Raw genomic sequence first — 16,422 nt, 5'->3', positions numbered from 1 at the left:
AACCAAGTACATCTTCCCATTTGAGGGCAAGACATTCAGAGCAAATTTAATATTCTATTTAGATTTGCCAATGTAGTAAAGATTCCACAATGTCTAGAAAAAAAAGTTTAAGTAAACATTATCAATTTGAGCTTGAATAAAGATATTAACTATTTAACACACTACAAAGACAATTTCCTCTGCTTTTGATATTTGCATTTCCATATCAAATGCTATGAATAGGGGACAGCCAGCCAGATTTAATTAGCTTCTTTAACACTGGTCCTACAAGTGACAGGTAACTGCTTTTGCTGTTATATATGCCCTGGATTCTGTAATTTCCACTGTAACTCATCTGATAATGTGTGTTTTACCCATGGAAGTTGATGACCTAATATATTTGTTAGCTTCTATGGTGCCACAGGACTGCTCATTTTTAAAGTTTTTATCTTGCCATTCAAGAATATTTGAGTACTACTTATTATACCAAAATGATTATGTGAGTGACAGATTTTTTTCTGTTCCCCACTTGTGTGTTCAACTGCAAGCATATTTTAGGACCAGCTTAATCATGAAATTTTAAGGGATTTTTATATTTGTTTACTCTAAGTTTTCCAAAGAAAGGAGCCATAACTAAAGCCATCTTTGTAGGGGATCTCTGATTTTTAAAACATTTTTATCAGTAATATATTTTAAAAAAATCTTTTCTATCTTTAAAATGTGAATTAATTTTTTTTTGTTTTTCACCTGAGAAATAATGTCCAAACAATTTCTCTTACAATAGAAAATAGGAACATTTATCTGACAATTTTCTTTTTTTAAGAGTAGAGGTCCAGAGATCCAGGACACTGTTTACTCTGCTCAATGCAGCCTTGGAAGCAGATCAAACTGGTCAGTCAGAGGCAGGGAGGTGTGGCTCTACCTCTGAGAAACTGCTAGTTGAGACACTTCTATTGTTGGAAATATAAAAACTAAGACTATGTAGAACAATCCTTCTGCAGAGCAAAGAATTCAATTAAAAACTGAATTCAACTGGAGTGTCAATTAATAAATGTGACATTCTCTCCCCAGTTAACAGCCCATTTAGGGTGCGTTGGGTTTGTGAATGTCATTGCTCCAGGAAAGAAAGTTTTCAGATAATACAGATAACATTTATTTTTACTCATAATAAAGTCTACAGATCCATGACACTGGGATTTTTATAGCTGTGCCCACTTAAAGGGAACTATATGCTGGTTATGTATATGTGAAAAAAAATCCTCTTGTAAGTTTCCTAATGGTTACTGGGACTTTACAGCTAGGGGCACCTGTCTAATGAAAGCAGCATCAGTCTATGACTGGATGTCTAGCTTGTAGAATTTTGAAGGTTACATGAATTTTGAAGGTGACCAGAGGGGTTGCTTTACAGATGAGGCATGTGATTCTTCAAATTAGAAAAATGTAATCTAGAATAAATTATAAAGTGAGTGCAAAACTGCTTGAAAGACACCCTCAAAGAGTAGTTCACACTTAAGCGGGGAGAGCATATATAGTGGGATTCTCAGGGATCAGTCATGGGCTCAATACTATTCAATATTCTAATTAACGATTTGGATAATGGCAAGGGCATTATGCTTTATAAAATTTACCGAGGACACCAAGCTGGGAGAGGGTTGCAAGCACTTTGAAAGACAGGATTAGAATTCAAAGTGACCTTGACAAATTACAGAATTGGTCCAAAATCAACAAGTTGAAATTCAATAGAAACTAGCGCAAAGTATTACACGTAAGGGGGTGGGGAGTGGTAAATCAGATGCACAACTACAAAATAGAGAATAACTTTCTAGAAGTTATTATTACTGAAAAGCATCTGGGAGTTAAAGGGGATCACAAACTGAACATGAGACAACAATGTGAAGCATTTGCAAAAAAGGCTAATACTGTAGGGTGTATTAGCAGGAGTGTAGTATAAAAGACATGGGAGGTAACAGTCCCATTATACTCTCTGCTGGTGAGGTCTCAGCTGGAATACTGTATCCAATTGTGGGCATCACAGATAAAGATGTGGACAAATTGGAGGGACTCCAGAAAAAAGCAACCCAAATTTTAAGTTTGGAAAACCTTATCTGTGAAGAAACATTAAACAACTTACTGTGTTTAGCTTGGAGAAAAAGCAACTAATGGGGAAGACATACCTGATAACAGTCTTGACAGTGGCCAGCTGTTTTCCATGACCCCTCAAGGTAGGATAAGTGGTAATGGGTTTACTGCAGGAAGGGAGGTTTAGGTTAGATATTAAGAAAAACTTCCCAACTTTAAGAACACTTAAGCTCTGGAATTGTCTGTTGATGGAAGTTGTGGAATTCCCAACATTGGAGGTCTCTAAGAACAGGTTGGACAACAGCTATCTGGGATGGTCTACTTTACATCATCCTGCCTCAGTGCAGGGGACAGGACTAGAAGACTATTTGAGGTCCCTTCCAGTCCTATACTTCTAGATTCCTGTGAACCTGACGTATTCTGGGGAGCAAGCTCTCATATTGGGAGATAGATTGTGCGTTTTGATGTGTAAGCTTTTGAGATGCATTCTCTCAGCTATCAGCAAATGGAGAATTTCAAAACCTTTTTTCTCTTTGACACTGCATAATAAAACACAAACAAAGCATTTGTTCTTATGATCTGTGTTAATTATATACTTTGAGTGCATTGCAGACATCCAAAATATGTCACAATTTCTCTCTGGAGTTGTGTGGAGCTGGACAGAAGTATAGAAAACAAATGTTCTGTGTCCTGTGGAGCCTGGGGTTATTCTTTAGTATAAATAGATATGGTTCGGAGTATGTCAGCCTTATGGAACATACAGTGCTGAGATTCCAGGGAAAGAAGTCCTGATTCAAACACCCTGTGAACAGACATAATTGTCATTTTAAAAAAAGTTGAGCAAGTATAGAAAGATGTTCATTAATGGATCAACAGGGAGGGCCTCTAATGACACTAAGAACTAGGTAAGGCCAATAAAGAAACTTTATGCATGTCAGGATGATGTAGAAACAATGTCTTTTTCATAAGTAAAAAACACTGAACATCTGGATAATACTAAATTTGCTACTTGTCTATTGCAAAAAGATACAGGACAAAGGACATTATCTTTGAGAGTCTGAACTTCCATGTCTAACCTGAGTCCATTTGAAGAAATTTGAGAATCAGTAATACCAATGCACATGGGAGTGGGAGGGAGAAAAGGAGCAGCAGTGTAAGAAGAGAGGGGAACGTGACATCTCTGCCCTGGTACAAATAAGCTAAAGCTTGACTAGACATGTGAATATGCTTAGTAGATTTATTTCTGAGAAGCTAAAATGTGGATATTAAGTCTCTGAAAAACCTCTTTGTCTTAAGAGACTATTCAAGAATCAGGAAGCTAGGCTCAGATGATCTGAATTTTGATACATGACTGGTTCTTGTACCATCATATTCCTTCTGGATGGAAAGCAGATGTAAGATATCTGTGCCATGTGATGGAGATTAGACAGCCAGAGCTTCTTCGCCAGAATGGGGATACCCGAGTTGCCAGTGCTGCTTCTCTCCTGATCTTTTGGTGAGGGGAGGACAATGGAAGGCACAATCTCTTGTGGCCATCTTTGTAGCAAGGAATCTTGCTTGGGTTCTGAGAGCTTGTCAGCAAGTGAGCAACATTGAAAACTTGTGATTCATGTGGCAGGCAAACATTTATTGCTGAGACTTATTTTTTTGTCCATCCAGGAAATGGAACCTCTCTAGCCATATTTCCCATTCTGGATGGTGTCCCTTGTGTCTGTTATGGCAGTTAGTTGTAACATTCAATTTTGCCTTCGATGTAAAGGGAGCAAATTGACTGCAGAGTCTCCTTTGTCCAAGTTGTAAGAGAAGCTTGCCTACTGATAAGACTGTAGCCCTTGTCTCATTTGTCCATTCATGTATAACATGACAGGCATGCTTCAAGTGTAAATCATGAAGACTGCAAGTCCAGATATGAGGAGCAGGAGCGTGAGACCCTGTTGGGTTGCCCTGAGCGCTTGACAATTTATGCAGCAGTTGCTTGTTTGGACCAGATTCCTTGGACTAGTCTGACACTGGGTAAATGACCAAGGAATCTTCCTAAGGTGAGACAGTTGAGAGGGTCAAGAAGAAGATTTGTAGTGGCTTATGCAGGCAATGTCCCTCTAAGAATATCCGCATGGAAGATGATGGATTCCAGTAGAGACACATGAATGAGTACTCTTGACAAATTGACAGTTCACATAAGATTTCTCTAATTCTTTGTTTTTCTTGTAATAAGTAACTGCAGAGGATAACTACTATTTCAACTCAGAGACTGGGAATACACTGAGATTGTTAAATGACTCTCCCAAAACGGTGGATTCTGCAGCATCTTTATTGTTTCAATAATGTGGTCTATGACTTGCTCTGAATGAGGATTAGATAAGGAAGTTGTCCAGGAAGGATTAGACATACAGACTCCCTCTGACAGTGGTTATTAACACTACCAGCGCTTTTGTGAACACGTGCAGTACTGTTCTAAGCTCATGGGCAAGGACTTGGATTGGCAATGTTTTGCTGCAAAAACAAAGCTTAAGAAGCATCTGGGAGACTGCCATTGGTCACAGTTGCTGATATTCTGCAGTCCCTTCCACTGATGACGGCCATCTTGAATTCTGATTTTTCTTTTAAATGGATCTGTTCAAATATTTGATGTCAAGAAATGCTCCTCTAACCTTGACTTTTTGGGGGGGGGGGGGGAAGAGGTGTATGATTGGGTAGAGAGAAGGACTAGGAATATCATCAAGTAAGGCCTGTTTTTCTTCAGAAGATGTGAGATAGGTTCAGTTGCTCCCATTTGTAGGAGACGGAGGATGGCTATCTGCATGCCCTTATTCCTCCTCAGGCAGAAGCTCTTAGGCTATGTGATTTTTTGTTTTTAAATAAGTTGAGCAATATAACGCCTGCAACATCTGCCCATTTTAGTATTGCTTGTGAAAGCATGTGGGGGTAACTTGGTGTCAAATGACAGTTTTTTCTTACTTGTTCTTGTTAGTCTGATGCTAATAGTTCTCATACCCAAAGGAGTTGGTTGCCTCTGAAGGGCCTGTATAGAGAGGTCACCAGTAGGGAAAAAGTCATGTTTATCTTTAGTGCAGCCACCTGGCTGATTTTTAACTAATGCATCCTGGCCTTATAGAATGGGCAAGTGTGTGACAGTAGAAAGAGGTCCATCAGCACCAGCCAATTCTTCCACATTTGGCTGCTGTCCCTTATTGTTCCATAGCTATCTGCTGGGGGAAGGAGGTGGTAATAAAGCATGGCAACCTGCAATAGAAGCGGAGAGCAATAACCAGGACATTAGGGCCAAGTGACCCACAGTGAGAGCTGGGAGTGACAGCGCATTAACACTTGATAACCTGCTGCAGCATCTGAGGATACAGCCTACTGTTTTCCCAACCTTTAGGTGTGGCACAACGTCCCAACTCTAGTATTACACATTCACAGGGTACATTGAGGATTATCTGCCCTGTTACACTCCATGAAGATGAACAGGGAAAACCGAGTGCTGAGAATCACCTGCCTCCCACTTTTTGCAGATTTAAGCAGTTCTAGTGAAACAGATTGCACCTTGTGCTTCTTAGAGGAATTGCCTGAATAGGATTCTTCAGAAGATGAATGGGACTGGTGGCTTTATTTGGGGTGACTAGCAGGGTCTGAATGTCTGGGGAACCTCTTTTTTATGCCTCATCTTGGTTTTTCCTCCTCAGGAGAAACACTCCACATGGTTCACTGGAAGGAGGGGAAGAGGGAACTTGTGGTGACCCTTTTGAGTAGCACTCTTGCCCTTAGAAAAAGAGGTTTTACACTAGAAAGTTTCCACCCAGAGCATCTCAATGTGGCACGCCTTGTGTAAAGGAGTCCCTGAATGTGGCCTGGAGCTAGGCTGACAGCACCCCTGGGACACCAAATTCTAAGACATTGTAGGGCTGTAGAATAGAGTGAGAGGTTGGCCTGCTCTTTGCTATCTGTAGATATCCAGTAGTATCTCTTTGCCCTTGAAGTAATGCAGGGAAGGGACTGGGCAGCTGCTCTGATTAGACAGATATGGGCAAGAGCTCTTAAGGGCTGAGCAGAAAGCTTCCCTTATCCTTTGATACAGTGATTCAACCTACCCCCACCCCCTCATCGTGGTGGAGAGAATGGGAGGTGGGATCTAGGGATGTTAAGAAGCATGTAATTTGTTCATCGTGTAGTCAACACAAATTTTGTCAACTATGAGTAATCCATCAGGGTTAGCACTGCAAGCATTCAGTCCCAGATTGTGCCAGCTCTGCATGAAAAGTAATTTAGGCGCCAGTGGGCAGGCAGCTCAGTCCTGACTCACACCCGTCCCAGGAGCTACCCCCACTGCGGCTGTGCACTAAGAGTATTTTAGGAGTTGACAGGCAGGCAGCCTGGCTCAATCCCAGCTTGCGTGGTCATGGGAGCTACCCACTTTGCAGGGAAAGTATTATTGCAGAGCCATAGCAGGGATAGCTCCTAAATTACTGCAGCAGGGTAGCTCCCAGAACCCGGACCAGGCTGCTGGCCAGCCCTCTAAAAAATTTACTGGCAGAGCTGGGGGGAGAAGTGGGTGGGGGAAGAAAGAATGTGGTTATAGCATTAACTAATAAATAATTAATTGATAAGTGAAAATTTAACTGACTACACTATTACATCCCTAGTGGGATCCCTTGCTAGTCCCAGGAGTATTGTTGTCAGTTGTGCCAGGTATAGGGAATTTTTCATGACAGACCTGGAGATAAAAAAAAGGGAGAAACTGGGAGAAATCAAGGGGGAACTGGTTTGTTTGTCTGGCTGCAGCTGGAGAAGTGGATGAAATCAGGTAGTTTCTCAGAGTTGGAGCCGTACTTTCATTATCTCTGATTGACAAATCTGGTGAATTTCCAAGGTTGCATAGAGCATATCCCATGTCATAGATTTGTGGACCTCATTACAAATAAGAAATGCAAATTGTTAAACCTATATAGTGAAAATATTGAACACAGAATACTTCCCACAACTAAAATGCATAATACAAGCCTGCATTTCCAGGATATATCTCTGAGAATTGCAAGACTGCACTAAACTTAGTCTCTACTCTAGTTTGAATTTTGTCAGGGTTGTAAATATTTAGAATTATGCACACAGACTGCAACATGAGAAAGGCACAATTATTTCATTGACACGAATGACAAAGAAATTGGGTGTATACAGACAGTGAAAGGTTATTGGAGAGGAAATGAAGTTTTAGCAACATGTGGATTATAAGAAATAGCTAAAGATTGCTTCTGTGTAATAGTGCAAACTATATCTATGAACTGCATTAGAAAGTTTGTCCAGGGCCCCCTTGAAAATATTGAAGGAAAAAACGAAACATAGCTGTTGAACTATGACATTTTACTTCATTTAAGTACAGCAAATTTCACCACTCCTGATTTGTACATTACACAAAATATGTACAAAAAAGAAAACCGAACCCATCAAAAGGTGACCATATAGTATATCTACGAAATGTGCAAATTTTTGTAATGCAAGTTAGTTTAAACAAAGCATATGTAGGGATAGAATTTTACAGTAATAATGGAATGTACTGCATTCTAAATACCTCAATGACCTTTCATATCTACAGTGCAAACTTACAAGGCACAAACAATGCTGACACTATAGTGTTGTAAGTTACATTCAGGCACATCTGAGAATCGATACTCCATTAGAAAATGTCACTGGAAATAACACGATTCTACTTTTCTATTTTTTTTTTAGAGAAGAAGTTTCAGCACTGTACTTGAAGAGGTACTTAAGGACAATTTAACCCATCATCTCAAAGCTGTAGCCTTTTACTACTTCCTCCCTAAATTTCCCAAGTTCCAAAAATAAGTTCGCTAGTTAGTTGCAGAAGTACCTCTCTTACAACATTCAAAAACTGGTTATACCTTGCAGGACTTCAATTATGTAATCTTATGCAAGTACTCTAAAATATTTGGTATGTTTGGTTAAAACTTCTGGTGAAAGTAACTGGCTGGAAAAAAAAAATCTGTAGAACTTTCTTCCAAGATACTTAAATTTTGTGAGTCTTTGCTAGATTGCACAGTGACAGGTGTCTCAGCAAGTAGAATTAAAAAACAAAAAAAGTTTGCTATTTTTAAGGCAACAATTCAACACAGCATGGCAGAAAAAGAACCAAATACCAGTTCAAGATCAGTATTTATCGTAAGTACTGACCATTATATATGTTCAAAATACTTGCCCCCATCACAGTGTTCTTTGCGTACTTATTTTACAGGACACCTACATTTGCAATATCTGATTTACTAGCAAATGTTGTCATTTTTCTAGCTGAAAATAAAGCAATTGATGTACAGGCTAATTGACTGACATTCAGAACACTTGATGCAGTTACACACTGTCCTCTCCCACCCCAAAAAAGGTCATCTGTTGCTGGGCCCGATGGGAGTTTATAAATAATTTATAGCCAGGCATACCAGATATTATCTAAAATTTAACATTAAGTAAAACAACTTATCTTTTAAGAGATTCCTAATATTTAAATACAATTTATCACATCACTTTTGTTTTGCCATATGATCCTAAAATTATGCTCTTTGTATTACTTTCTGTAGAAGACATTCAACAGACATTTGAGGAAAACAATACAATACAAAAGCTCAAAGGGACTTTGCAAAGATATCTTCTATTCCATGTGCAAAGTAAGAAGGAAGTGATTTTTTTCATTGGCAATTATTTGAAATGCCATTAATAAAGAGGCAAAGAGGAGAAAACATTAGGTCGAGTTCTACAACTTTCTTTGGTTTAGCCTTCCTGACCAAAGTCTTCTGTAAATTTCTTCAATTTTTCCAGATCCTGTTCATTTACTGTTGGTTTTGTGTTAGCTAGTGACCTTAGCATATCAGGCTGTTAGAGAAAGAAAATAAGAAAGATGAATATATTAAGAACTACACACATTTTCATAAATACAACATTAACAACAATATCACATCCAATAATCTTCCTGCTAATATGCGCACTGGAAAAAAATCAACTGGTACAACCCTGGAACATGGAATTAATAAATTGCACAGAAGTCTAACTAAACCTAAACATTTACATGTATAATTTCCATAACCCAAAATGTGGTCAATTAATAAAGACAAAGGCATATTAGTGACATTTCTAACAGTGAAACCTTAGCCAGTAAATAACTTTCTACAGTGACTAGCACACAATTTGGCTCATCATTGCTTAGTAGAAGGGAAGAATAGCTTCATATGATGGGTCTATTGAATGTTGCTCACTATCACAAGTTTAACTACAATAATTTATATAAAGGTAGGGAAAAAACCCAAGTGTTCCCAAGTATACTACATGGTATAATACTATAGAAGTTGAATTGATATATAAAGCAAATCTTTTACAACTAATATCTAGTCAAGTTTAGCTATTCATGATTGATAGGCTAACTGCCTCCAATTACAAAAACCAGTTTTTACAAGTCTCAAAAGGGTAATACCTGTATTATTTCAATTCAGCCAACCACCACCATAACATGGCATTTTCCTAAACTTTTACCCCTGTTTTTAGCAAACATCTATGAAGCCAGAACCCCAGAGATAAAAAGCACTAATATTTGGGATAAGAAATTGTGGTTTTAATCCTAGGTGATATTGACCAACTGGAGTAGATACATTAAAAAAATGTGACAAACACATTAAACTTTAACAGGGCTATTTTGTAGACAGAAAACACAAATGAAATGGCAACAGATACTAAAATAATTTAAAAGAATTAAAGCCTTATCTGATTAAGAACAACAGCTGATTTCAAAACACTGAAAGATATGAACATGGGATTCCTTAAATATGTCTAATAACCCCAGAGGAAACAATCTAGGTATATGCACCCCAAGGGGAGGACAGAAGGTTTGAACCCTCCAAAATAAACAGTTAACTCAACTGACTGCATATAAATATTACTGTACTATAAAATATGTTGAGTAAGGGCTTTATGAAATCTTATGTTCTAAACCAGTGTTTCTCAACCTTTTTTTTTTTATAAAGTACCCCTTAAAAAAATTATAAGTACCCCCAGTACCTACAATTTTCAGACACACAATTTTTCCCCCCTACTATTGCACCATATTTGTTTAAACAGCTTAATTGTAGCCAGGCAGGTAATGACATTTTTGGGTGTAAAAAATATAAAAATAATAAATCGCCGTAAAACTTAAAACAAAAATTAAGTTTTCTCCAAATTTCAGTTGTGTTGATGTACCCCTCCCCCCCCCCCCCCGGCTTCTCTCAAGTACCCCTAAAGGTATTTGTACCACTGGTTGAGAAACACTGTTCTAAACTAAATCATGAGATATACACAAGAGAGAGAGAGAGAGAGAGAGAGAGAGAGAGAGTGTATATTATATATATATATATATATATATATATATATAAAAAAAGTGCTGCAACTGCAGCAGCACTATACAGTGCAGATGAAGAGTCAGGCATGGGGGGCACCTCCCAAAACAGATATTTACATGAAATCAGCTTCAGGCTTCAAGAAACTCTCCATTGGCTAGCTCAGGAAAGGTCAACAGTGAACTATTATAGTAATGGAAAGTGTCTGAAATAACTCAAAGTTGAAAAGACCATAACAGTGCCCCAACGTCAAACCAGAAGGAATTTTTGTAACTGATTAACCATGAAACATCATGGATTGAGAATAAAGAGAGAAAAAAAACTTTTAAAAGCAGACCTGGAACTGATGAGGAAGGGTTTTTTTTTTTGGGGGGGGGGGGAGGGAGGAGAAGATGGAGATAGTCTCAAGGCTGTGAATACTAGATCCCTCTAATAGCTAGGAGGTAGGCTGGGAAACTATATTAAGGCAATGGGTAAACTGTATTAGAAATGAGGAATTTATCTGATACAGAAGCGTAAAGCCTGAGGTTATGTCTTTTGACACACACACAAGCATGATGTTTTCTTTCCTTCTCTATTTCATCTTTGAATCTGTGGATTTTCTATTAAATAAAATTCTGTTCATTTTTGTTCCAAACAGTTCTCTGTTGGGCAATCTGTGTGATGTGTGCACACAGCATGGTGAATAGGGGGCTGGCGTCAAACCGGCAGGGGATAATCTAAGTGCCTGGGAGAACGTACCCGGGTGGATACTAAGACTACACGGGTTGGAGTCACTTTGCAAAAGCCTAAGTAGGTTAGTGAGAGCCGGGGAACACCTTATACTTGTGGGCTGCTATTGGTGTAAGGGATCTGAACCATAACCACACAGTAAAAAGGCCCTCCAAATACCAAGGTGGTGACAGAATCCTTTACAGGTCTGGGTAGTTTCCAAAGTGTAACACCAGCTCTCTGTAGTACCCAAAAGGTAGACAGAAATCCTGTTAGACCATCAGACAGAGATGCAGGGCTAGACTTACAAAGTTGGGCGTGTGCAGTTTTGCACACGCCTATGACTAACTTATGCATATGCACACTGAGGGTGCACAGATTCAACATGGTTAGTGTTTATTTTTATTTTGGGTAAAGGACATGGAGAAACACTGAAAATGAAGTAAAGAACTAATTTCTAACAGAAGTTAATTCCAGATATAGAGGCTTTTAAAAACTGTATCAGAATGGATGGCAAAATTAGATTAGTCAGTTTCACATAGAAGTTCTGATACGGACAGTAAAAAGCACAGTCAGACATCCATGGTGAAAGAGAGTTTGTTTTCAAATGCTGTATACTAAGAACAGGGTCAACACACACACAGAACCATGTAAAGTTCTCTATAAGTGCAGCAAATAGACTCTTGCTACTGCTTACAGAACTCCCTAGTCATGCCAGAGATACCGAGTCAAAAGAATCTGCCATTCAACTGGCAGCTTATAATGTATGCTGGCTTTATTTTTTCTATTTGAGACAAACAGATAATCATGGGAACATGAGGTGGCTTCCTGCTAATGTTCCCTCTAACTTTTCCATCCATGTGCAGAATACATGTTTTTATGTACACTGAGGCATGTGCAAACATGCACCTCCAATACAAATACAAAACCTATTTGTGAGCTCTCTGCTAGTCAGCTGGGCAGCATCTGAATTTCTCATGAGCAGACGCACAAGTGCACAGATTACAGGGAACATTATACTTCCTGCTGAATAAGCAACAAGTGCCTTGGGGCTAGCTCCTATTTAGTCTGAGATCATTACTACTACTAATTAAAAGTCCTCTATGCAGATTACTTTTACCCTGAATAAAAGTTGTAGCTAAGAGACTCAGCTAGCACTTTTAAATTAGATGAGCCCAAATGGTTTGATGAAATCTTTCATTCATTACTTCCAATAGGTGCAACATGCACAGTGGCAGCTCAAGTCTCCCCCTAACTTTTTCTCCAGCCAAAAATACCTATATGCAGTATTTTCTACATATCTAGTCTTGCAGTTCTTTGAAAAAATATCGCAGCAATAAGTGTCATGTAATAAATTTCACTATTGACTGAACTGGACTGAACCAAAGTCTATGATCCTGCTTCTCAGGAGAGGACTGTTTCTCTACATAAGATAAATATAGTCTGTGCTACAGACTAAACAGAAAATACTTTAGAGAGACAATGAATAAAGGAATTATTAGTGGAGGAAAGGAAAGATGGGGCCCTCACACACACCTTTTTTGAGAAATCCACTGAAACCACAATTAGATACATATATAATCACTTGTCACAAAACTATATTTGATAATGGGAGTCTTCAGCATTAATTTCAATATGTTAACACTAGCCTGCAGTGTAACAATTTATTACATTCTCTCAATACAGTAATACAATCCTGAGATTTGGAGATGACAGCAATGGAAATATTAGTGACAAAGGTGAGAAAGCTGAAGGGTGTTCACGTGATAGGGATCACTGAAAAGCAGGGATGAAGAGTGGAGGAGACATTTGATAGGTACACAATTTACACTGATGAGAAACGCTTTAGCTGCAGGTCAGTAGACAGGCAGGATGAATATGGGAAAGTTGTAATCAGGGTAGAAAGAGTCCACTCTGCATAACAAAAGGGTTTAGTACCATGGAACAAACTAAACCAGACTCGTGATAGCATTCTGGGATTAACTAAGTGCTTGTGGGTGTGCTCAACCCTTCTGAAACCAGGCTGCTAATTTAGGTCCCTAATTGCAAGCACCCACATGTGGAAAACTTTAGGATTATCTTAAAGTTATATGACACATGAAGGAACACATTTAATAATAAAAACAAAATTCTGACCATGGACACAACAGGCTCCAACAGCTTATCCCCTGGAACATCCATCCAGGTCATTTCAATGGCGTCAGGATCACCTGGGGAGCATGGCGTAAGCATGTCTTCTACCAAAATATTTGGATTAGTCAGTGATGGTGCTTTCACCTGGAAATAAAAAGAAAAAGTCATTTAAGTGAAGCATTACAGAAATATTTATAGACCACAGACTGAAGCCAAATAGAAAGCTAGTCAATACACTGTTTACTGCAGAAAGTGATCAATATTGAGAGAACTTTTCACTATTTACTCTGCAAGGAATGAGAGGGGGAAGTTATTTTACTCTCACCTTCCAAAAGATGGTAAACTTTTACTACCGGTAAACCACCCATTTGGTCTTATGTTTCTAAAAAGGAGTGAACATTTACTAACTATAGTTTAAGCATATAAGGGTCTTCACAGCTGAAATAAATGTTGATTCTTTTCTGAAAAGAATGCACTTTCTTTAGTGTGACTTCCCCCTCCCACTAGTCGTCTCCGTTCCTTGCTAAAGCCCTGTGAAACAGAAGCCATGAGGGTTGTGGCAGAAGTATATGGATATAAAGGTCACTTCATGGAAATCTCATCTGCTTTGAGGCTGGGTATGGCCTAAGTTGTTGTAATTGACTCTCAGTGCCAGAGAAGTTGCTTGCCACAGAGTCTGAGCTGCTTTCTAGCTCTTGCATGAGGACTTGAATTGGAAAGTGGGGCCATCTAGTGAGAGAAAAAAGGTAATGTTTATTAATTATTTCCACAGTCATATATCCAATATAGATATGACAGTTGCCTCATGTTTTTACGTAGTGTAACTAGTGCTGACAATGCTATTTTACATTGTCATTTGCTGGATAACACATCTTCAATAATTCAGAATACTTGCAAACTACTTTTAAAGTGCAGGGATTTGGGGGGAATGTATCTAATGAGTCTTACGCTACATTGAATATTTTGTTTTGTAGCCTGCCTATACATTTAAATTGACTGTTCATTTTCAAAGCGAGCAATGGCTTACTCTGCATTGGGAGAGCCACACTGAACTAATGTAATACATTAACACAACTAAGCTCTTGAAACCCACGATTAAAGTGTCTGTATCCCACAAGGCACAATAGAGTAGATAAGCTAAGCTCACTACACAGATAAAATATTTTGATAAAAACAAGACTACAGGTCCTGACCATCTGCCCTTTTTGCTACTCTATATACTGCAACAGTACTTCATTATTTGATAGCTCTCCAGTACTCATTCCCTTTCAGGCTATAGATTTTTTTTTTTTTAAATCTCATATAGACTCAACCAGCTCCAGATTTGGAAAAAAAATTATCTTATCCTCCTTCCTCTTCCCCATATTACCTAATGCAGCCTCCTTGAAATGCCAGTGTGCTTGATAGTTTGATAGAGCAGGGGTGGGGAACCATTTTTGGATTAGGGGCCACTGACCCACAGAAAAATCAGTTGAGGGCTCGCGCACAAGTGAGAAGTAGAAAAAACCCCTCATCATGGCCCATGACTGAGGAGAAAGACACTCCCCACATTCCCCTTGCATATCACAGCCTTGGGGGGTAGGTGAGGCAGCTTAATAGATTTTGTGCACTCTAGCCCCCAGAGGGACTGCAGGGGCATTGGAGCACCAGCATGGGCTCCTCAATGCCGGGGGTGGCCCTGAGCTTTAGGTCTGGATCCAGGCATACCGAGGGCTGCATCCAGCCCCCGGGCCGGAGGTCCCCACCCCTCGTCTAGAGAGATATCCAGTAGATTAAGGCATTTTGTGAATTTAAAAAGAAAATGAAATCCTCAACCACAGAGTTTACAATCAAACAAGGAACAGTAGTAAAGAAAACAAAAAACCAGTAGGAAGAGATTAGGCTTGCTGACAGATTATCAATATTTCCTTGCAGAAAGGCAAGTCAGTTTTAAAATAGATGGTGGATAAATTCCTCACACTGACAGTATCACTAGTTATTCCCCTATTTCTACTCTTAAGGAAGGCTATGGAGAATACTGGGATAAAGCAGGGTAGGTGGGTAATTTAAATCAGTGGTTTAAATGATCAATTTTAATTACTACAGATTGTATCTTCCTGGTCCAGCACTCTCAGGACCTGAGCTGTCCTAGAACAGGGAATTTGCGGGACCAGGGAAGGTCAAGGCTCCCCTGCTGGCTGCACCAGTTACAGCTCCTCTCCCTGGTGCTCCCAAGGTTGGGGCTCCCCACCCTGCCGCTGCCCAGCTCAAACTGGCCCGGCCAAGCCTCCCTGCCCTGCTGAGCCAGGTGTTGCTAGGGACTTCCCAGCCAGGGCTGCCTGACCGCCACCAGCTCTGCTACCTCGGGGTTTCCCAGCCCTGGGCCATCTGGCCGCTGAGGGTTTCCTGGGGTTCCCCGGCCACCTCTGGCCCCTCCCAGAGGCTCTCTGGCCACATGACCCCACTGACACCAGGGGTTCCCCAGTTGGGACAGAGGCTCCCTGATTCCACCTGGCCCCACTGATTCTGGGTTTCCCTTCTGGGGCTGGGACTCTCCGGCTGCTGCTTGGCCTGACTGCTGGAGCTCCGGAGCCACTGCTGGGTCCTGCTGCCACCAGGGGTTTCCTGGTCAGAACTTCCTGGCTATCCCAGCCCTGCTACTGCTGAGGCCGTTCCCTGGCTGTCGCTGACCCCACTGACACCGGGGTTTCCCGGCATGGGGGAGGCTCCCCACTGCCACCTGGCCTTGGTGACGCCAGTGTTCCCCTGCCTTGCTGCTGCTGGCCCAGCTGGGACTCTGTAAATCCCGCATTCACTTGGCCAGCTCCTGCTCCTGGGGCTCTTTAGTCTAGCAACATCCATGCCAGACCACAGATGTTGCCGGATCAGAGTGTCCCAGATATGGGAGATTCAACCTGTATTTAAATCAGCAAGCGGGAATCCTTGATTTAAATAATCAATTTTAGAAGTCTTGTTTTGCACTGTCACTTTTTCTTTTCCTACGTTGATTCTCTCTGGCAAATGAACATTAAAGCATGCTGATTTACAGCCAAATACAGTGTTTATACTATGCTTTCCTTTTTGCTAATCAAAAGGCTGTGTCATACGTGGTTATTGAAGCAATTACAGCACTTTACTTACATTTCCTCAGATTCTTAATTTTGCGCATTTTTAT

General features: G+C 40.0%; 1 protein-coding gene across 1 annotated transcript in view; it reads right to left on the bottom strand.

Moving 5' to 3' along the window:
* Positions 1-7,401: 7,401 nt before the first annotated feature.
* VPS4B (vacuolar protein sorting 4 homolog B) overlaps positions 7,402-16,422 on the bottom strand; it is a 42,255-nt gene continuing 33,234 nt past the window's right edge. Inside the window, exons 10-11 of the mRNA XM_075921373.1 lie at positions 13,272-13,412; positions 7,402-8,931 (exon numbers count right to left, since the gene is read on the bottom strand). Of these exons, the coding sequence (XP_075777488.1) occupies positions 8,830-8,931; positions 13,272-13,412 (243 nt within the window). The 3' untranslated portion in view covers positions 7,402-8,829. The remainder of the gene's footprint in view (positions 8,932-13,271; positions 13,413-16,422) is intronic.

This window comes from Pelodiscus sinensis, chromosome 2, assembly GCF_049634645.1.
Source record: "Pelodiscus sinensis isolate JC-2024 chromosome 2, ASM4963464v1, whole genome shotgun sequence".
NCBI classification, from domain to species: Eukaryota; Metazoa; Chordata; order Testudines; family Trionychidae; genus Pelodiscus; species Pelodiscus sinensis.
This window is presented reverse-complemented; position numbering and strand designations above follow the sequence as displayed.